The sequence below is a fragment of the Eptatretus burgeri genome, chromosome 3, assembly GCF_056783735.1.
Source record: "Eptatretus burgeri isolate ZD-2024b chromosome 3, Ebu_testis_v1, whole genome shotgun sequence".
NCBI classification, from domain to species: Eukaryota; Metazoa; Chordata; class Myxini; order Myxiniformes; family Myxinidae; genus Eptatretus; species Eptatretus burgeri.
In genome coordinates, this window is record NC_140963.1 from 78,323,604 (window position 1) to 78,346,031 (window position 22,428).

The following is a 22,428-nucleotide window of genomic DNA, read 5'->3' on the forward strand; positions in this document are numbered from 1 at the left end:
CAATCCTTCCTTGAGAGGGCAACTTGCAGTCCCTGTCAGTCAGCCTGAGTGAACAGCCAGACTCCAAAATTGAGGCAGCTATCTCACAAGTACATTATCAGATTAACCAATTAGAGCAGTAAAGGAACAGTCGCCACTAGCAGGAAAATTGATCGCTACCAAATCCAGAAGGGAGGATATGCCATTGGCAGAAATCTGGGTTGGAAAGTTCACAGATTGGTTCAGGCCGATGGAGTTGCAGAAGTCCTTTGCTGCAGTGTCGTGGCAGATTGAAGAGGTGCCAACACCCAGCCAATTGGCAAGGCGATAATTGAAATCACCACATATGAGAAAGAGAGAGTTTGAATGGGTGGTTATAAGTTGGTCCATGTTGACAAATGAAGATGTAAATGGAGTCATCACTGTTCGGACGGTGCAGCATACAAACAAACGAGAGGTGTTCACAGAGGGGAGTGGGGGAGGGGGGTTGGATGAGTGAGAGCAATACATGGACAGTGGGAAATGGAGTTCTTCATGTTGACTGCAACTTCGCCACAGGGATGGGGGTTCAGGTTTGTTGAGCCAGAGAAGACATTAGCCAGGGAGAGACAGAGAGGAATCGGAGACATCCTGTGGAAGGAAAGATTCTGTTAAGTTGATAATGTGAGGTTTAGCAATAGCAGCCTGGATTGAGAGATCTGTAAAATTTTATCGGAGGACTCAGATGTTGGGAGGTCCAAACAATTCGGGACAAGAAGGAGGCACTGTTGGCAGGATGCAGGAATTTGGCAGAAGGGAAAAGTGTGAGGAAACATAGAGATGGGGTGGTGAGGGATGAGGAGTGGGGGGGAATGTGAGGGGATGTGTGGCGGGGCATGGGGGAAGTGGAGAGGGGCAGAGAGACCCGGCGTGGGAGTGTGGGGACCCGATTGTGAAGGAGATTATGTGAGGGAGGGTACTGACGTGAAGGGGGTTCCCACCATTATCCTACACTCATTATAAAATGGACTTGATTAGAGAATTTCAAGGGCAGACAGACAAAAACTGACAGGAGGATTGGGATGGTGGGAAGGATGATTAAAGGTTCGAATAAATACAACGTAGTTTTGGCAATTAGCTATATTTAGGAAATAAAGGCTGGGAATATCATATAAAAAGTAGCATTCTTCAACAAAACAGAAAAGGGGGAAAAAGGTACATTGAGGGCAGCTGCACACTTTCCACACACACAAAAGAGCAGAATTTTCACAAAAAGATGAATCAAAACTATATTTTTAAAACCCAGATTTTGATCATTTCCATTCCACTTCGACAACAACATGCAACTCAGAGCCATTGTTGAGTTGACTTTTACTTTTCAACCAAAAGGCAATTACACTGAATTGCATCCTTCTACCTGGATCCCTGCTGCTCATAGAGAGGGTTCCCAGAACCCTAAAATATTGGTTATAACAAATAAACCAGCATTTTGACATAATGATGGTGGCGCATTTGTTTCTGATAAGTAGCTTTAAGTTATTGTGAAAGTCTGACACTGTCCACTTAAGAGCCCCTGAGTGATGGCACAAGGAAAGACTCCCATCATGCAGTACCTGTGTGCGTCCGCAGGTGCCTCTGCAGCTCGTCCGAGCGTGTGAAACGCTTCCCGCAGTACAACCAGTTGCACACGAAAGGCCTCTCACCAGTATGCCAGCGAAGGTGTGCACGCAGATGCGAGGTCTTTCCATAGACCTTCCCACAGCCCTGCACGTGACAGATGTGCTGTCGGCGCCGTCCCATCTCTCTGGTCACCCTGTGTGCACAAGATTATCACGCCATTTTGTCCTGCTCACTGGTCCATGACACTGGCTATAACGCACATGCAACGGCTCTCTACCCCCTTTCATCTTAATGTCCGTGCATTAAATTTCCATAATCTGGCATTTAGCTCTGACAATATCTGGCATTTAGCTCTGACAATCCGACCCCAATATGGGGACAAATAAATTAAGGATTATATTGATGCCTTACTTGGTCTCGCCATCTCGGCAGTTTGGACATGTGCAAGCCACTCGACGTAAACGTTTTCCAGAGTTGCTAGCCACATCTGAGCCAAGCTGACTCTGGTCCAGACTTGCAACTGTGGTGGCTGACATGCTGGTCACGCCTGTTGTAGAGACAGATACGGATGCCAACTTCACTTCCATTTCATTCTGATCTAAGAGACAAAGGCAGCAGATAGAAGTGGTTGTGCAGAACAAGGAGAGAAGGGTGACCTGAAACTGCAGGATAAATGTCATAATTGGACGATAGCGAAAGCCTGTTCCTTCCATTTTACCTGCACCTGAGGTGGCCTGGCTGCTTGCAGTTGTACCGATCACAGGCGATATTGAACTATGACCAGTAGAAGTTGTTAACACTGTCCCATCACACCCAGATAGTGGTAGAACAGCCACCTGCTGACCACCAATCTACAGAAACACACCCTGAGATTAAGAAACGGGGAGCAATGGTACCCTTCCAATTGTGACCTTATGAGAGCATGCGGTGGTGTGGGAGGAAAAGATCTGGAGAATTATTTGACCCTTCACTCTACCCTAAAGCAAGAAGTTTCACACATACTGTATACATATGCAGAGAGATATATGCTCATACAACCAGATATAAGCATGCACCTCCAAGATAACAGGTTTTCAACTTTATTACCTCTGCCACCAAAGGTGGACAGAGGTTACCTTTTCACTCCTGTCTGTCTGTGAGAAAGATATGTCAAAAAGTTGTGGACGGCTTTGGACGAAACTTGGACAGGATGGGTGTGTGACATGGATGAATTGATTAGATTTTGATGAAGATTTGAATCTGGATCCGAGAATTTTTAAAGCGATTCTTCACCATTGAGTGATGCGGCTAAAAGACGATCTATAGCACAATATCTCAACAAGTTATGGACAGATTCGGACAAAACTAAGTGGATGAGTTGGGTAGGTGACAAGAACAAGCCGATTAGATTTTGGAGGCCCAGATCCAGATCCAGCCTATCAGTGGGATAAAAAAAAAACATAAGCTGTTCAGCCTGGTGGAGGGATGCGCTCTACTGAGTGCCGTTCCAGTTTTTTTTTTTTTTTTAAATGCAATCACCCTTCATCTCAACACAATTAACCCATTTGTCCTTTGAACTAGCAATACACTGAAAATATAAATTTTCTGACCATTCCTTTAACCTCTCATCAGCGGTGGAATTCATGCAATCTTGTCCTGGAGACCACTTATCACACAGCTCAAACTTCAGATGTTAGAACAAATTATCGACACTTGGGACAAGATCCGGGCTGTAGGGTGGACGATTCTGTCCGAACCAACACTGGAGAATGACTGCCCATGCAACTCTGGTCCTGATAACTGGCACATTGTTGTGCAGCAGAACACCATGTATAAATATCCCCCAACGTTTTTCACAGATGGCTTCACACAGCTGAGCCAGAAAGTCAACATCACATTGCCTAGCGATCGTAATTCTGTGCAGCATTTAATTGATCGGCAGCTCCCCTTTTATTTGGAAACCTCGAAGATACTGGCTTTAATCTCGCTGACTGAGGAATTGCTGCAGAACTTGTTCAGGGGTGGAAATGCCTAGTGCTTCCCACTGAATCGATTCAGTCTTGATGTCCAGTTCCCAGTGGCGAACCCATGTCTCATCACTAAAAAAAAAATCAGACATAAGAACATCACTGCAGCTGCATCAATGTTGAAGAGGTCGAACGACTCTGTACTGGACTCCATTCTCTGATAGGGATTTTGCAATCAGGTTTTGATGCACCTATCTCGCAAAAACCTTCGACTTGCCAAGATGTTGAATGGTTAATGGTTGCTTCCAACAGATAAACATCAACTATTCTGCAACTTTTGCAACCTTGATTCAGCAATCAGACGTTATCATGCTTTCCAAAGCAGACGTCCCTTCCGGATTGGTGTATTTGAGGATAGTGTATACCTGGGACCATAATCAGTCGATTTTCTGGCATGTATAAAACTCCCTCACCCATCGTGTCACTGTAATTTAACGAGGATCACCCTCCTCTAACATGGCAACCGTGTCTGTGGATTTGCAGGCATCTTTCCTTGTACAAAAAAAAAATTAGATGACTGCATGTTGCTCAAGCTTTGATAAGAAGAACAGAGCAGCATAAGTGATCCACAGATGGTAATACAAACATGAAATGAGGAATGAATAATAAGTATATATGCGGCTTTCAATAGCACACATAAACAGTAAAATAGGCACACAATAAGTACGCAAAATGCAAAACTTTTTGAACCGCCCTGCACGGCACACATCAAGGTTCTGGACGAGTTGATCCATTTGAGGCCATGAATTAGTACGACGATAGCATTTAAGCATTTGGTCTGGAGACGCTCATTATTCTGAGGATGCAGTCTGTGGCACTTCTCAAGGTAATAACAATCACATGATCAACAGGCACACCCACTCATGAAAAAAAAAACAAAAAAAAAAAGTGTGCAACCTACCACCTGACCCTTATTAAAAACAGTTCCATGTGTACTGTTAAACGTTAGCATAGATCAAACATCTTGGGAATAAATAGGAATTAATTACCATGGATCAACTGTGTGAATATCATTTGTAAAAGTTATCTGTCAATCAAAAGTTAAAAACAGATTATTCACTCATATTCCTTCATTTTCATCGAGATTAGGTGATTCAAAGTAATATTTTGTTGGCCACAGATTAAATACAGAGGAAAAATGCCTTCAGGATGTTGCAGTGCACTCAGTCTCGGCAATTCACTCATTTCAAACGTACTTGTAAAATTGAACTTTGCAGGATTGTAAACGCTTTGCAAAAGTTCGTTCATGGGTTACACGTGTAATTTAATGCAAATTTGCTTGGTTGAAATTAATTCAACCTGCCAGATTGATACAAAGGTGCCCACACTTGGCAAGGCTTCACCGGTGATGCAAGGGCAACAGCAACAAACTTATTGAAATGTTATCACCTATTGGTGTGGAATTAACAATTTATTCAATCAGCTGTTCTACCTGGTGGAGAATACCGGGTGGTAACACACCCAGTCAACAAATAATTCCGGTACCTGCAGGTTTTGCATCTGATATGTCTGCCAGCTCAGCTGTCCATTCGGACCAATGGTTGGTGCACGGAAGACGAGTGCAGTTCCTGAGCTGGAAAAAGACAATGAAGACTGGGTGGCTGACTGCACAGACGCACTGCCCACACCGGAGACCAGTGGTAAACCCTGAAGAAGAACTGCAGATGGTTGTGTCCCTTGCGTCATGGCACCCTGCGTTGCAGTGGTGGCTTGCGGTGCGAGACCTTGCAGGACAAGACCCTGATTGGATACATTTGGCAAGCTTTGCAACAGCAAGGTCTGTCCCTGCATACCACCAGTTGCACCACTTTGCACCACAATGCTTTGCGTGGGGACGGTCTGCGAGACAGCCTGTAGGCCAGTCATCGCAGGCTGTGCTGTTGTCGGCACAGTTTGTACCTGTAGTGTTTGTCCCAATATACTCAATGTCTGCACCCCAGAAGTTGTTGTTGGTGAGACGTTGGGTGTTCCTGTGACTGAAGATTGAATACTCAGGGTCTGTTGGTCTCCGACTTGTGGGTTGGTGTTATCACCCTGTGGGCCTGCAGGATTACTCATTGTTTCTCCCTGTGTTGGTGCAACAACCGCTGCAGGATGAATCGCTGTATTTGATACTGCTGGCTGTGCTAGCTTTCCAGCATTGGTGACCAATGTCGCTCCTCCACCCAGAGCAAGAGGCAGTGCCAAAGCAAGACCACCACTCGTTCCCAGGTTAACAACCGTGGCCTTTGCAGAGTTGCATGTGGTAATTGGAGCGGCCGGCTTGATTGCTACGGGAACTGGGCCTTGGACCTGCGCTGCTGGTCGGACAGCCCCACTCACAGATTCAGCTTTACCGGCTGAGCCAGTCATCTGGACACCGGCCCCAGCCATTCCTACAATCTGCCAGCCATTGGTTGAACCCAGGGGCCCAAGGGTAATGGCTTGTGAAAGAGCTTGAGTTGGTGCTGCCACGATGCGAATGGATTGGGCGGTTGTCGTGGCTTGACCTGGCACTGGTGAACCAATCTTACTGCATGTTGCTGCTAACAGTGCCAAAGGAGAGGCTTGTTGATCCTGCAGAGGCCACGACAGAACAAAGGAGAAAAAGGTCGTGAGTCAAAGGGCACAATTTAACAAGGCTGGACAATATACTGCCATTATCAAAAAGATCCATCCAATGATATATTATATGTATATACAGACACACACACACACACACACACACACACACACACACACACACACACACACACACACACACACACACACACACACACACACACACACACACACACACACACACACACACACACACACACTGCTGTGCAAAAGTCTTCGACAAATTCAGAAGTTGTAATATTTGGATGTTATGAGCATCAACAATTGACAGAAGGCCTCCAATAGTTTTTATGACTGTTCTGACAGCATTGACGGCTATTGATATGGCTTAGTTTGAGTGAGACGAAACCAAGCTCGTCATTTAGCAATCTTTAATTCACATTGATCTGAATGTTCAAAAAAATTTGATCACAACTCAAGGTAAACTATACATGAATAGTGGATATTAAGCGTTTTAGTGGCTAATTCATCACATTTACCCAATCAGATCTAAGTGATGACTCATTGTCAGGCGTTCCTCATCCTTAACATCAGGTGTTTCTCTCTCTCAACATGCACATCCACAAAGCTAAACTCATACTTTTCGTAATGAAAAAATACAGATATATCAGGATTAACCGTCAGCTTAAAGCAAAATGGCTAAAATTCCAGTAGAAGATCGCCATAGAATTGGGTTTCTGAATAAAGAAGGAAAACCATTTTCAAGGTGTGGTATCTGAAGCACAATCAACGAGTACAGAGAAACAACATCTGTAATTGACAAAGTCAGGACTGGAAGAGCCATAAATCTGTCTAACAATGATGAGCAATACATGAAGATAATATTCTCTCTCTCTCTCTCTCTCTCTCTCTGGAGTGCAGCCTGTGGCTGCTGGTTGCATCATTGGTTGGGGCGCGGCTATGCCGCTGGTGCAGTGTCCCCCTTACTAGTACACTGGTGCTCATTTTGCCGACCTCGGAAGGATGACAGGCTGAGTCAACCTCCTGGTGTATTTTTAATTCAGCGGCCAATGGGGCTTGAACTCAGGACCCGAGGATCCCAAGCCGCCACCCTAACCACGAGGTCAAAACCAGGCTTAATAATATCCTTAAGGAATAGAAAGAAGACGAGCATTGCATTGACAACACAACTGGCAGAAAGCTCAGGTGTTGTCCATCAATTGTATGAAGGTCACTTTTCAAATCAGGGCCTAAAGGATGTGTTTCAGAAAGAAAACCTATGTTAAGAAAGGAGGACAATGCTATAAGGCTAAAATATTCACAAGAACACATAGATAATAACACTGACTTCCTCTACTCTCGTAGCCAACGTGTGGCACTCAATGGAACCCTTTTATATCCTCTTCCTGTCAAGGATGGAGTGACCCAAGGCAGTGTTCTTGGTGCAGTTATATTCCTTATCGTCATCAATGATCTCTCTGAAAAATCCTCTTTATCGATTTGCTGATGACTCCACCCTCTGCTGTGACATACCTCATCCTTCAGACAGGCAGGATGCAGCCTCTTCCCTCTCTTCAGACCTTGATAAAAATCACAAGATGGTCAAACACTTGGAATATGTTTTTCAATCCTGACAAATCTCACACTCTCACTATCGCTCTGAAAGGACCGTCTGTCTGGCAAGCCCACCTATCTACTTTCTTTACAACCTTCTTGAGGAAGTTCAGTCATTCAAACTCCTGGATCTCACGATCAGACATGATCTTTCTTGGGAAAATCACTTTTCAAAGTTGGCCTCCAAAGTCAGCTGCTGATTGGGCATCCGTCGTCGTACAATGGCACACCTGAACTCCTATCCAACCACAAGGTCTTCGTCCATAACTTAATGGAGTACTTCTTTCCCCTCTGGGTTGGCTCCCCTGCCTCACATATTGCTCAGCTTGACACCGTGGAAACCAAGGCCTTCAAGAATAGAATAGAATATTATTAACTCTTCTCCCCCTTTCAGGGCACAAGAGTAAAATATTCAAGATTATTGGAATTTCCTGTGCTGAAGCTGAGTCTATGGGTCAATCACTTTGCCATCGCAGACAAGTCGGTGGTCTCTCTCTTCTACCACTTCCTTTTTGGTCTTTCACCCTTTGCTTTTTCCGTGCTTTGTCACCCTCAAGTTTCTGCAGGGCTCACACGGTCCACCATCAACCCCTTCTGGTGAAACGACCTAAATCCAGGATCACTGCTCACTGCCATTTATCTGTTCCTATATTTTTTTCCTGCCTACGGAATCAAATTCCACATTTTCTTCAATCTCATTCTTCCCTCGAGGTCTTCAGGACAGCTGTTCACCACCATCTCAGATTGTCCCCCAATCATAAACCATGACCTTTTCTACCCTCGTTAACCCCATCCAAATTCCTCCTCCTTCCAATCTTCCAGTTTTCCTTCTGCATCCCTATGCACGCGTGTTTTGCGTCCTGTTTTTGTCCATTACTTCCTGATCTGTTCAGTGTACTAGCTCTTTTACGGACCTCACCTATGTACACAAAAAAAAACTTGGACGTTGGAACCATTAGTCCAAGAGCTATTTCTCATAAGGGTCAAAATAAAGAAATTCATTCAACACCAACACAGCTTTAGTTTGCGAGGATTTTTTTTGCAGAAGGTACCCTGGAACAATTCCAGATAGCAGGTCCTGTCAAATTGTGATATAGCTTTGAAGCTACAAGCTACCATGTACGCGATGGAGTGGGTATGACAGCCGCAAACAATCAAGGGGTAGGGGTAAGATAAATGTGAATATATTTGTACAGACTCAACCAATTTTCAATATTGAGGCATCAACGGTTTCAGATTACAATTCTCTATCAGAATATATACAGTATTGATTTACTTGCTGCATTCTGATGTGTCTGGTAGTTAAGAGATCACCAACCATTTCACTTATACTCCTCTTAAATGGTAATGTGTACATGCTACAATATTAATTTTGTGTTGCTTATATTTCTGAGAATGGCATGGACAATATTTGTTTCAAATTCTTATCCTTCAGTAATGATACATTTTGATCTGTTTCTTATGACAATATATACAGAGTAAACAGTGTTCCAACTAGGCCATTTGAGTCTGGTGCCATGTTATGCTAATTTAATGAATTTTGTCAATGGGATAATATGGAGCAACGTTATTGACATTATTCAGCTTCATTGGGGAAAAGGTGTACCCAGAATGTTTCCCACCTACTCATTCATGAATATTTAGCATGAATGAACATTTAGCATGAATGCTAAATGTGTCCTGGTTTTGAATTGCTACTTTAAAATCCTCGCTGGATCACTGGTACAAAATTATTACCCCTGCCACCAAGGGTGGACAGAGGTTATGTTTTCACCCTTGCCTGTCTGTCTGCTGTCTGTGAGCAGGATATCTCAAAACAGTATGGGTGGATTTGGACAAAACTTGGTGGACAGGTTAGGTATGTGACAAGGACGAATAGATTCGATTTTGGTGAAGATCCGGATCCAAGAATTTTTTTTTTAAGTGATCCTTCACCATTGAGAGATGGGGCCAAAAAAAAGATATATATATATATATATATATATATATATATATATATATATATATATATATATATATATAAATATAGCATGATATTTCTAAATATTGTGGATGGATTATGACAAAATTTGGTGGATGGTTAGGGTAAGTAACAAGAACAAGCTATTAGGTTTTAGGTAAGGTCCGGATGTGAATCCGGCCTACCAGTGAGATACAAAACGTAAACTGTTCACTGTTCAGCCTGGCGGAGCGATGCGCTCTACCGAGTGCCTTTCTTGTTACCCCCGCCAGAGGAGAGGGTATTGCATTTGGGTGCATTTGTCTGTTTGTCCGCACAGAACTTTAGTGTTTTTCTCTGAAACTCCTTGTTGGATTGAAACAAAATTTTCACCACAGGAGTGCCTACTCGTGGAGAATGTTTTAAGTATAATTATGACGTCATAGGTCACGTGGTGTGGCAGCTGTGCTGGAAAAACAGAAAAACCTCTGTGTCTCTTTGGACCTCTGTGTCTCTGAAACCACACTAAGGAAAAAAAATTTTAAATTTGGCACATAGCAAGTACTCCTCATGGGAAATGTGATTTTTATGAAGTCATAGGTACCTTCATTATGATGTCACAATTGCATATGTAGAATGCTACATCTGATCAGGATGAAAAATTTTGAGGGTCATCGAGGGATAAATTCATCCACATAAAAAAAAAAACAATCGACGACGTCATCTGTCATGTGATTCGGCAGCCATATTGTTTAACAACAAAAAAACCTTCAAAAATCTTCTCTGAAATGGCTATCGATTAGACGTATTTCTGAGAAATGTGCATCCAAGAAGCATTTTTAGTAAAAGTTGGGAACATGACTTTTTAACATAATTAAGGTATGCTGAATTCGACTAGCCCTGTTCCCAAGCTGAATTTTGAGTTTTTGACTATCTAATTAGCATAAACCAAATGGCTGCCAAATTGACAATTTTGGGCACTTTCTTGGGACAGGCACTACTATACCATTTAAATAAATGCACATTGTTCACATGTACGCATCTTAGAAATGTCCCTTGAGCAATAGATCAAAGTTACAGGCTAATTTAAATTTGTAACATGCCAAAAATCTATTATTATGCTAATTATCTACCGCCATTACCAAAAAATCTATTTTCTGCTGTAACTTTGTTACTATGCATGCAAACGTGACAAATGAGATGTCTAGACCTACGTTTTGAGGGTCAAGAAAAATGATTAAGACATATTTGAAGCATTTTGATTAATGTTTACATGGTTACCGATGTTCATTAATAAAATGTAGAAATTAAAGTTGCGAGTCTGTAATCATAAAAACTAAACAAAGTTCTATCATGCTGCGATGTGAACAAATTTCAGTCAGCATAAACAGTTTTCAGGAATGCCGAACATCTTTTAGGCAAATCACATTGTATTCATGCAAGGAGTCTGATCATCAATCTGATGCTGGCTTGCACACATTGATGTGCATCGTAATCCTGAATTCTGGCATGTGCAGCGTCGAGTCTTGCATTGTTTCCGACATGCACAGGCGACCATCTCGAGGCAACTGTCTGGAATGGGACTCAATGCCAACAGTATGGGTTGCAGTCCTGATTCCCCAAGTCTCCATCCCATTTCAGAGGGCGCAGGGAGCTCAGGTGTGGGGCAGTGGGAATTTCTCCATATCATCGCTTGATAGTGTACTCTCATCAAATGGAAAAGGAGTGCATCACTTGTTGGGGCCATGGCTTCTGGTTTCCCGTCTTGGAGAACAATAAATGCCGTGCTGCATCAACAGAGTCTGTTGTGTGCACATTGTATATTCTGCGGACAAAGGTTTCTGAAGATTTGATGGTTTCCTCTGTGAGTTCACCAATGCCCAAGTTATTCAGCAATTCATGGTGCTCTTTGAAGACCTTACATGATGATCGTTTGGTGTAATTTGTGATGTCAGAGGTGGTGTCACACCCAGTCAATGCGTGATATGCTAGCAAGGATGCTGCTGAGACCCTTGGTAGTTTGTTGAAAACTGCATCATTGGGTATATACCGCCATTTCTTAGATGTGCCTGACATCATCCAGAGATGCTCGCATTGCATACGTCGAAAGTGGGATACCAGAAGCAGGAGAACATCAGTGTCCCTGGAAGACACAACTGTATTAAACTAGCTGTGGACGGCATGCAACACCAATCTTGTGTCCGCTTCTTCATGTGTGGATTTCAGAGGTGTCAAATCAGTAGTACCTTTTGATGACTTGACCTCAAGTTCCTCTCTAAATCTCCTGGCAACTACAATTTCTTTATCCTTAGGTGCCTGCGAACAGAGTTCCTCAGACAAGAAATGTGCTAGATCTGCTTTATTATCAGCTAGTGACAGAAAATTTGACCAGTTCTTTGGAAGAGGTACATCTCGACCAGTGTGACCACTCCTCATTTTCATAAATGCCAAGGTGAGTCAATGAAAAAAGCCAAGAATTCACAAGGTTTCAGAAAAGCGATGATAATAGAAAACCTATACGCAAAGAAAACCTATAGAAAACCAAGATGCCAAGGTGAACAACGAATAGCCAAGATCTTGTGAAAAAAGCGAAGGAGTGGTCACACTGATCACGACCTTCCACAAGCCGTCTCATTGGCCGTGCTGCTTTACTGCGCCGCGTTCTGGTTGTACCCTTGATTGTTTCTTCCCTGTATCTTCTTCTTCTTCTTTCGGCTGCTCCCGTAAGGGGTCGCCACAGTGGATCATCCGTATGATCCGCATAGTGATTTGGCACATGTTTTACGCCGGATGCCCTTCCTGACGCAACCCTGGTCGCCTCTTACGACACAGGGAAATGGTACACCTATTTTAACCGGGGTATACACCGGCCCAGTACACTGGTACTCATTTCGCCGACCTCGGAAGGATGACAGGCTGAGTCAACCCCCTGGTGTATTAATTCAGTGGCCCAACGGGGCTTGAACTCAGGACCTATTGGATCCCAAGCCGCTGCCCTAACCACTGCGCCAACACCAGGCTCCGTTTCTTCCCTGTATCTGTTGAACACAATATCAATTCTTTGATATTTGGAACCTGCTTTCAGCACAGTTTTCAGGTACGTGTCGGCCAGATCTCCAAAGGTTACAGCATCATCAGGCTTTCCAAGAGCTACTACCAATGCTTGTCCATCAATGATAAGGCAAGTTGACGTGTCATGAATTTGAATCGTCTCAGAACAGTCTATGTCTTCTGTTATCACGTTAGCAAGTAACGACTTGTTTCCAGTGCGTACCATTCATTTCGGCAAGGGATACAGGAACCAGAAGAAGCTCAGGTTTGAGTACAGATGGCAAATGAACTGGCCGACCCGCCTCATAGGCAGTAATTAGACGTCGGAGGACATTTCTGTCTGTCTTCAGAACAATTATCTTGTCTTTGTCCTTTGTGTGTTTAACCACTTCGTATAAACTGGCAAATGTTCGGGCGTTATTCCTGCGCAGCTGGTCATGGATTGAAACATGTGGCTTATCATATTGCTCAGCCACGATCAACCTGTCCTGAACAAATTTCTTGACTTCTTCTTGTCAAAGCTCCTTGGCACGTAGTAGTGATTCTTAAATTGACTCTGTTGCTAGGTCTTTCGTAGTAAGGTTTTGCAACGTAGCTGGATGTGATACAGATGAGAACACACTGAATCCCTAGAAAGTGGAAAGTAAAGACTTCTCGTCATCATTGTCTCTCGTTTGTTGTGATTTGGTTGCTTCGTTGTGAAGGTCTGTACTTCCACGATGGAAACTGCACATTCCATGAGTTTGTTCTGCTATGTGAGATCTCAGGTTAAAGGAGACTTTCCACCTACACAGAGCTGATGTCGTCTTGGTGATACCAATGATACCACCTCTTTTCTTGCCTGTGCCATTTTTCCATTCCATGGCCTGGTCAGGATCTACTTGGCTGAACTTGTGAGCAGATCTCTTGACTATAAAATTGCCTCTTTGGAACTCTGTTAAAACAGATTCTGGAAGCTGATGCATCTCCACGAGATACACTGGACCCCATCGTGCATAGTTCAGGTGGTCATACCGCTTGAAGTAGGGCAACATCAGACCATAGACTCCTATAGAGAAGGACTGGAACGTCACGATCTCGGGGTTTGTAACTTGAGTCTGAAGGATTAACTTGAGTCCGGGGCTAAAATGACTTCTAGAAGGGCTAGAGACACGATCTCGGGATCCATATAGGGGTTTTTGAGGACTGTGAGTTCAATAGTTTCATTTTCAACACCACCTGAGGTCATCTTCAAGGTCAAAATGTCATATTTCAAGGTCAAATTACTGAATTTTGGTATTTTTTGCCCGTTTTTGTGTCTAACTCATAGAGGAAAACTTTTGTAAAGTCTATGACAAAACATGACATTGTGCACCTACTGCACCTACTTGCTGATTTCTATCATCGTTAACTAATGTACGTTTTGTTTGTTTCTCTTTCAGAAACTGTCCAGCTGGTGATCTCACAGGATCTTTGTGTTGTTTCTTGCTTTGGTGACAATATGCCACGTCGTTGCAGCTGCTTTGGTTGTAGAGGAAACTATGATGGGATGCCTTATGTAAAGGTCATATCCTTCCCAAAAGATCCTGAGGAGAGGGAGAGATGGATATTGGCAATGCCAAATGAGAAAGAAAGCTTGAGGTGCTTAAAGGAGATATATATTTGTGAGACACATTTCAATTGTGATCGGGTGTCAGTTAGGGGTGGCAAACGACCCAAAGAACCCCCATCAATATTTCCTGGAGTACCGAAATCAGCTTTGAAGCAGGTGACCTCAGCCCCACGCCCAACATCATCTTCTACGTCAAAATCAAGAGCTAAGAAGATGCAGGCAGCTGATGAGGTTGCAGACAATATCCAAGATTTCGACCACTTCTGTGCTAAAATCAGCTCCTATTTTCCTGGCTTTAACGTCATAAAAGACCAGGAAAACCTTTACCTTTCAACAACTGATGCTACTGGACAAACTGTCAAGCAGTTCTTTCATTTCCAACAAGTTCACTCACCTTTTAGATTTCTTTTCTTGAATAGAGTTGAGAAAGATGGCATTGAGGTTACCAAACGACTTTCTCCTTTGCAGAAGAACAGCCTGCTCTCAAAATGGTCCCAGATCAGATCCATAACTGAGCAGGTAAACATCTATGAATGCACAAGCAAGGAAATTCTTCAGCTTGTAATAAGCCAGCTCTGTTGGATGACTGAGGCACACGAGCTTCCTCATTTCACCTTCCTTCTGTCGCAGCTGCATCTTATGTTCAAACCTCTCGATCGTCGCCGATTTGATCCTGATACTATGATTTTCGCAATGCAGCTTTACAGCATATCACCCAGTGCATACAAAATGATTCGTCGATCCGGCTTAATCATTCTACCATCAACAAAAATGGTAAAACAGATGTTTGCTAGTAGTCAGCAGGACTCCAACCTCAAAATCTTGTTCGACCAGCTTAAACCACAGCAGCGTTTGGTCTATTTATTGTTTGACGAGGTAAAGCTGGTCGAGACATTGCGATTTTCTGGAGGGCATGTTGTAGGATACGCTCAAAATGCAGCAGCGGGTGGTGAACACGAAATGCTTGCTTCACATGCTATGGTTGTTGAAGTTGCCTGCCATTTCGGTGGTCCACGCTATATTCTATGCATTTTGCCCTGCAAAAAACTAACTGCCGATCAGCTGAAGGAACTCCTTATCGAAGCTGCATTAGCTGTAGTTGGTGCTGGCGGTACTGCGATTTCTTTGATATGTGACAATTGCAATACCAACCACAGTGTTTATTCAAAACTTGGAGGACCAGGAAGTTGCCAAGTGCTATCAATTCAAGAGCAATCGATGTTCTTTGTGTACGACTACGTGCACATCTTCAAAAATGTTCGCAACAGCTGGATTACTGTTGATGGCAAGACACTCTCATTTGTCGTAGATGGTAATGAGTACAAAGCTTACTGGAGTGATATTCAGAAGGTTTATGAGATCGACCGGGCTACTCCTATTCGCTTAACCAAGCTGACGCACACCGCTGTTTTCCCCAAGCCCCTTCAATGCCAGAGCATACCATTGGTATGCCAAGTGTTCAATGACAAGGACTGTCGCTGCTTTAAAGACCTTCAAGGATTCACTGGGCATCAGCGAAGGCACAATCATCCTCACCCAGATAATGAGTGAGTGGTTCAAGATGATGAACGTGAAAGACCGTTTCTCAGCTATCCATCTGCGCGACGAATCCAGACAGCCTTGGACAGCAGACTGTACAAGTTTCACTTGGCTGGAGCAGGCCTGCCAAATTATATCTACCTGCGCATGGCAAGGAGGTGGTGGTCGTAAGCTGAAGCGAACTCAGCAAACTGCTGAAGTCTTCACTGTGTCCACACGTAATAATGTGGATGCTGCCAAATTGCTTCTGGCAGAGAAAGACTTTGACAACGTTCTTCCTGCTATATTTGCAGATGAAGCCTTGGAAAAGTTTTTCGGCCAAGCCAGGCAAAGAAGCGGTGGAAACTTCTACATTGACGTAGTTGACATTATGGCTGCAGCTAAAATTGTAAATTTGCAAACACTCATTAAGCATGACATTATGCCCGAATCTAGTTCTCGTGTGATTGATTGCGAAAAGAACTGTACAACTTCCATAATTCCAGATGAGCGAAGTGAACTCATTGACGAGATTACTCCTCAAGACACTCAGGATCTCTTGGGGTCTGACGATGCCCTTCAGCAGAAAGTAGTTTATTTGGCCGGACACCTTGTTCATAAATATGGCGATAGCACTAGTATGGAGGAGATAATTGATGATGAAGATGGTAACGAGGTGTCATCTGAGTTTCTAGATAATTTGAATAGAGGTGGATTGAGTGTGCCGACTATGTCAACCGTCTTTTTTGTACATAATGCCTATAATTTGTATGACAAGACTAAAATGCGTTGCCGATTTCATTTTGCTGAGCTGTTATCCTCTGTAGAGGCACCTTTAGCTAGTAGTAATGCTACATGTACTTCTTTAGCTAACATTCTATTGAAAGCTCATGTCCTCAATGTAAGTGACAAAGAAAAAGCTTTGGGATGCCTCAGGAGGCAAGAAAAGCTCTCCAACTAGTGATAGACATAGACATAGTGTTGTGACATGCATATAATGTTTATGTAATACGATATATGACAATAAATATCAAAGTTTGACAGATCTACACACTTGCATCTTATTACAATCAGCCATCTCTCACCGTTTATGAGTTAGACACAAAAACAGGTAAAAAATACCAAAATTCAGTTATTTGACCTTGAAATATGACCTTTTGACCTTGAAGATGACCTCAGGTGGTGTTGAAAATGACACTATTGAACTCGCCGTCCTCAAAAACCCCTATATGGATCCCGAGATAGTGTCTCTAGCCCTTCTAGAAGTCATTTTAGCCCCGGACTCAAGTTAATCCTTCAGACTCAAGTTACAAACCCCGAGCTTGGGAGGTTTCAGTCCTTCTCTATAGGAGTCTATGCATCAGACTGAAAGAGTAAAGATGGAGATCCCAGATGTCATCATGCTGAGCTCGAGTGTATTGCAGAAGTATAGCGAGCATGTCCATATATTGCCACCAGAAGCTGATGTTCACATCATCAGATCTACTCTCAACAAAATCATCCAGGAGCTTCCTGAACTTTTCCTGATCCAGAAATGTTATCAGTTCTGAAATCTTCTGCGGGTCGTCATCAGAAGCCATCCTGGAAATGCAAGCATGGCAGTCCTCGTCCGCCTCTGCAACAAAGGAGAGAAGGCCGAGCATCAGGAGATGCCACAGAGCTTGCAAAGTCAGTTTGTGTGCCCTCATAGCTTTGTTGTATGCCTTTCCTGCCAGAACAAGTTCTAGTGCCTTGCCCGAGCAGTCCACTCTCCACCCACACTTCAGCTTGTCCAGAACAATTCATATGATCTCCTATGGCCTTGAGGAAGTTCATCGATACGTGAAGGCCACCTGGGCGAGGTATTAACTTATCCTGGTATTCTGGAACAGACCACTTTAGCTCCATAAGTCTGCAGTACAGCGCTTGGTCGACTGTGAAGATTGTATGTTCCTGTCCAAAATGTGAAGACATTGCCATGCATCTCTTCACGACGTTATTCAAAGTATCCAACTCATCAGCGGGAGCAAGGATTATAGGCAAATATCTGACTGCTGTCTGTTCTGATTCCTCTGATGGCAATGAAAGACTGAATAGTGTCCAAGAAGGTTTTATCTCTGAATTTTGACAGCGCAAGAAGAAAGCTAGGTCTGTAGCTTTTGCTTGTCTTGCATACTCATTGTCCTCCTCAGATTTGCTGAAGCAGGTTTCGTCGATGGGTGCTGTGAATACTGGCTTGCATTTTGCACAAGTTATACTGACAGGATGCAGCTCCTCCAGGCCATTTGGCACAATCAAAGTATGTCTTGTGGATAGCTCGAGATTTTTTCGGAGAAGCATCAGTTGTTTGGCCTCGTAGCCATGCTGCTATTTGAGTTGCATGGAAGGTATTCTTTCCATCAAGTGTTTCATCAAGGATGTCAATGTTATGACAGGTGTAGTGGATGAATTTATTTGCCTCAATGTTTGGTGGAATGATGGCACCAGCTGCTTTGTTCAAGGATTTGAGAGTGCTCTCAGCTAAGGAAGTGTCTACTTGCAACACCTGTTCGTAACTCAGGCAATGCCCCGCCTTGTTGAACAATCGTACTCGGTCTTTTGACCGCGTAGCTTGATGAAGATTACTTGCAAGACAAACATGTTTTGGAGTCCATTTTTTGCCACCACTGATGCAGTAGACAAGATCTTGTGCCACATTCAGAACTCTGCTCCGGACATGTTCTTCATTGTTCCCAGGGCTATCATCTTCAAGGGATGCTTGGCCACCGACGATCAGACTCAGTAGCATATATAAACTCTCGGGAATGCATGCTATAGCATCTTCTTCACTGAAAGAGAACCCTTTGTGTCCTGGAGTTTCCATCATGTCTCCACGGACTTTCATAGCTACATGAACAAGTGAAAGGAAAATGTCATCCTGGGCTCATACTGAGGAAAGGCTAACTTTTCCTCACTCTCCTCTGTGTCTGCTTTCATCTGTAAAACTGCTGTTGGCTGGTACTTTGTGGGAATCAATATGGTTTTTAGTTCTGATATACAACTGTCAAGAGGTTGAAAGAAATTGAAAATGTTCCCAAGCCTTGGAAACTTCAGGGCATTCACAAATAATTAATGTCACACGGTCTGGTAGCCATATTGGATTAAGCGAAAATCTTTTTAAAACTCTTTCGCTTGAATCACTTTATCTATCGAAGTGAAACCTCACAATTATAATATAGTTGTGATGGGGAATATATATATATATATTTTAAATTTCAACTTGATTGGAAGCATAGTCTGGCAGGCAGAATGATTTAAAAAAAATTGATGTGGGTTCTTTTTTATTTTTAAATTTTTTAAATAAGGCTCACTTTGCTGCAACTGTATGGGTTTGAGGATAGAAGAGTAGCAGCTGAAACCCAAATCCTATCCAGGTTCCTCCTGACGACTTCATCTTTGCTTTTTGCTTGTTTGGGTTCCTTCTGATGACTCCAATGCAGTGCTGTACCTATTTGATTTGAATTGAATATATTTTAAATCCCATTGTGAATGCAATTGAATAATAATAATAAACATCATGGGTCAGGCTCAAGTGTCCATTCAAAGCAGGACGTCTTCGTACCTGGTCATCGCTGCCAGCAGTTATAAAGTGACAGTTTAAGCTATGTCTATTATTAATTACGTAATACACCAGTACACAAACATCACACAAAATACATGACACGAAGCTACACAAACACCACCCAAAACAAATCCTGGCGAGGGTCTGCAATCTTTGATTGTTCTTTTTCTTGTTATACATGCTTGGCATTTATATGCCTGGTGTTGGCTTAATGGTAAGGGTGGTGGGCTTGGGATCCAAGGATCCCGAGTTCAAACCCCACTCGGCCGTTGAATCAATACCAGGTGGGGTGGACTCTGCATGTCATCCTTCCAAGGTCGGCAAAATGAGTGCCAGCCTGCTGGTGTCCTGTGTCGGAGTGGCGACCTGTCCAGGATTGTACCCAATAGCCAAACAGACTGTTTTGGCAGCACAAACGCTCTGCACAGAGTGTCGTCCCAATGGATGGGTGGATGCTTTGCATTTCAGTTTGCTTCATGATTTCTACCCCCGTTAACCCACCTCAAACTCACCCCCTTCAAATTCCCTGCCTTCCTTCCTGAAAGTCCCTGTAATGTAAGGACCTGAAAGTTCCTGTAGTGTCCATCTTGTTTACCCTGTATATCCCACCCCATCCCTCTCCCTTCCACTGATCTCATGGCTCTGTTCCCCACTGTTTTTTTTCCTTCCCTCTCCCGCCGCTCCTGTCTCCTGCTCCCCTTGCGCGTTTCTGTGTGTTGGCTCTCATACGAGCCTCCACAGTGTATGCAAAAAATAAATAAAAAGATCAGTGAATCAGACTGAGAACTGGAAGGGAGACTTCCATACAAAAGCTTGTTGCTGCCTTGTAACTGTGTCAGGATAAAGTATATGAACATCTCATACCAGATCTGGACAGTTTGTCAAGACTCAGTTTGCGTGGGCACATGCAAGGAAGTAGCACCAAAGAGGATGCAGAAAGATAAGCTGATGTTGAAAAGCTGTTCGCAACCATCACATCTGCTCTGATGACAGACCCGTTCACCCTCGATGAAGGTATTGATTCCATCTCAACGTCGATCAATTTCGCAACAGGAGTAGTAATGCCACCAGATTCTACAGCCCACCTGCTAAAATCTTACAAGCTAGGCATTGCTCAGATGGCAAAACTTGTGGAGCAAAGATGGAATACTGTTGAGGTGAAGTTCGGGGACAGTGGTTCAAAATAAAAAGGTGCAAACATCTGATGATAAATTGGTTACTGTTTGTGCTGGCCGTGATCTCTTTGAGAACCTTGTGATCGCAGCAAAAGCAAAATATATCAGAAGAATAGAAATCCTGAGCTATGAGCTGTTCTTCTTGGCACACTTAGATAGCAGTCTCAAAAAAACTGACAAAAGTGTCCTGTTTACTGAGCTTGAGAAAAAGGTAGATATCCAGCCAAAACTACCGAATGTAGCATCAAGCAATCAAATGTCTACTGCCCACATCTTTGATGCTATGGCACTGATGTAGATGGTAAACTCTGCTGGTGCAGCAATTTTTAGCGATAGGGTGAAGTGAAGCCACATGGGTGAAGACAGCCTGCTTGAAGGTCAGTAACTTGACATCGGTGGTGGCTACAAAAATGCTTAGAGGCCAGTTCTAGTGACCAAGGGACACTGAGAAGACCTGGATCTCCCGAAATCAGATCACAAGGAAGTAGACACTCTACTATTATTACATGCACAAGATGCACCTTGTGTACACAAGAGGATTGCAATTCAGTCACCAGACACAGACATTGCTGTCCTCTGTGTCACTGACGACAGTGGCCTCCACTGCCAAGAGCTGTGGTTCTGCACAAGAGTAAATGACAAAGTTAGCTATATACATGAGCGCAGTCTGGCTATGGAATTTAGACCACAGCTGTGCAAGGCCACAGCTGTCCAGGATTTCATGCACCGACAGGTTGTGCTTCCAAAGGCTCACTGTCAAAAATCGGCAAAGAGAAAGCCATCAATGTATTGTTTGGCAATCAAGAGCACCCTGGCAATCTGGCACAGCTTGGAGAAGAACCAAAACTGAGTACCAAAATAGTATTGCAGAGGCATGTGAGAGTTCATGGGTACACTCTACAGCACTACACAACAGCTCGGAAGGCTGGAAGTAAAATAGACGATGTGAGGGATTGGTTGTTCTGTCAGAAAGGGCAATAAATTAAGGTCTCCCTTCTACATCAGATAGCCTACAGCAACACATGAAACAAGCAAACTACCAGATCAATGCAGGGAAAACACTGGAGTCTCCACATAATCTGGCACCAGCAGCTGGATGTGGCTGGAAAATCATGGATCGTATCTTAGAGTCTGTACTCATGACCAGAGAGCTGAGTACTCATGACCACCCCAGAGACTTGCAGAGCTGAGCGGCTGCCACTGTCGGCAGTCTTCCTCGAGCCGATCAGGCTGTACCTGTGGAAGAAATAGCATGCCATGCACTGAGGCTTGTGCTTGCATGCCTGATGAAAGTTGTCAGAAACGAGGAACATTGATTGATGATTCCATTGATGATGAAAACACTGACTACAAACTGCCACTGATTGTCATTTCACATCACTGCACCTAAATATATACATAAGATACATATAATGATACGGAAGACCAAGAAGAAACCCGACGTGAAGAGCAAAGATGGAGTCATCAGGAGGAATCTGGATAGGATTCAGGTTTCAGTCATGACTGCACGACCCTCAAACCCATCTCGGCGCAGCCAAGAGAGCCTTACAGGAAAATTTCAACAAGAATTCACTTCTCCTTAGAGAGATAGATAGCAAAAGAGAGAAACAGAGAGTAAAAGAGATGAAGGGGAAGAAAAAGCAAGAATTAGAGTGTTTAAAGAGAATTGTGAAAAAAAATTAGAAAGACATGTGAAAGGAACAAAGAACAAAGATGTCGGAAAGAACCCAAATATATAGATTTCAGCAGTTACTCCCCCGGGGTCAAACACAGTAACATGTACAAGTTACCAGAGGTCCGTCAGCAAGGGAGCACAGTCCACACAGCATCAGGAT

At 43.5% G+C, this 22,428-nt stretch overlaps 1 protein-coding gene across 4 annotated transcripts in view; it reads right to left on the reverse strand.

Annotated features, from left to right (window-relative positions):
• LOC147030253 (uncharacterized) overlaps positions 1 to 22,428 on the reverse strand; it is a 90,073-nt gene that overhangs the window by 32,366 nt on the left and 35,279 nt on the right. For 3 of the 4 annotated variants that reach the window (XR_015056280.1, XM_085874121.1, XM_085874124.1), the window contains 4 exons: positions 5,070 to 6,140; positions 2,297 to 2,429; positions 1,990 to 2,176; positions 1,572 to 1,771 (listed from right to left, as the gene is read on the reverse strand). Coding sequence is in view for 3 of the 4 variants with exons in the window: in XM_085874121.1 (XP_085730247.1) it covers positions 1,572 to 1,771; positions 1,990 to 2,176; positions 2,297 to 2,429; positions 5,070 to 6,140 (1,591 nt within the window). In the remaining variant the exon portion in view is untranslated. The remainder of the gene's footprint in view (positions 1 to 1,571; positions 1,772 to 1,989; positions 2,177 to 2,296; positions 2,430 to 5,069; positions 6,141 to 22,428) is intronic. The other variant, XM_085874123.1, reaches the window with a different exon arrangement.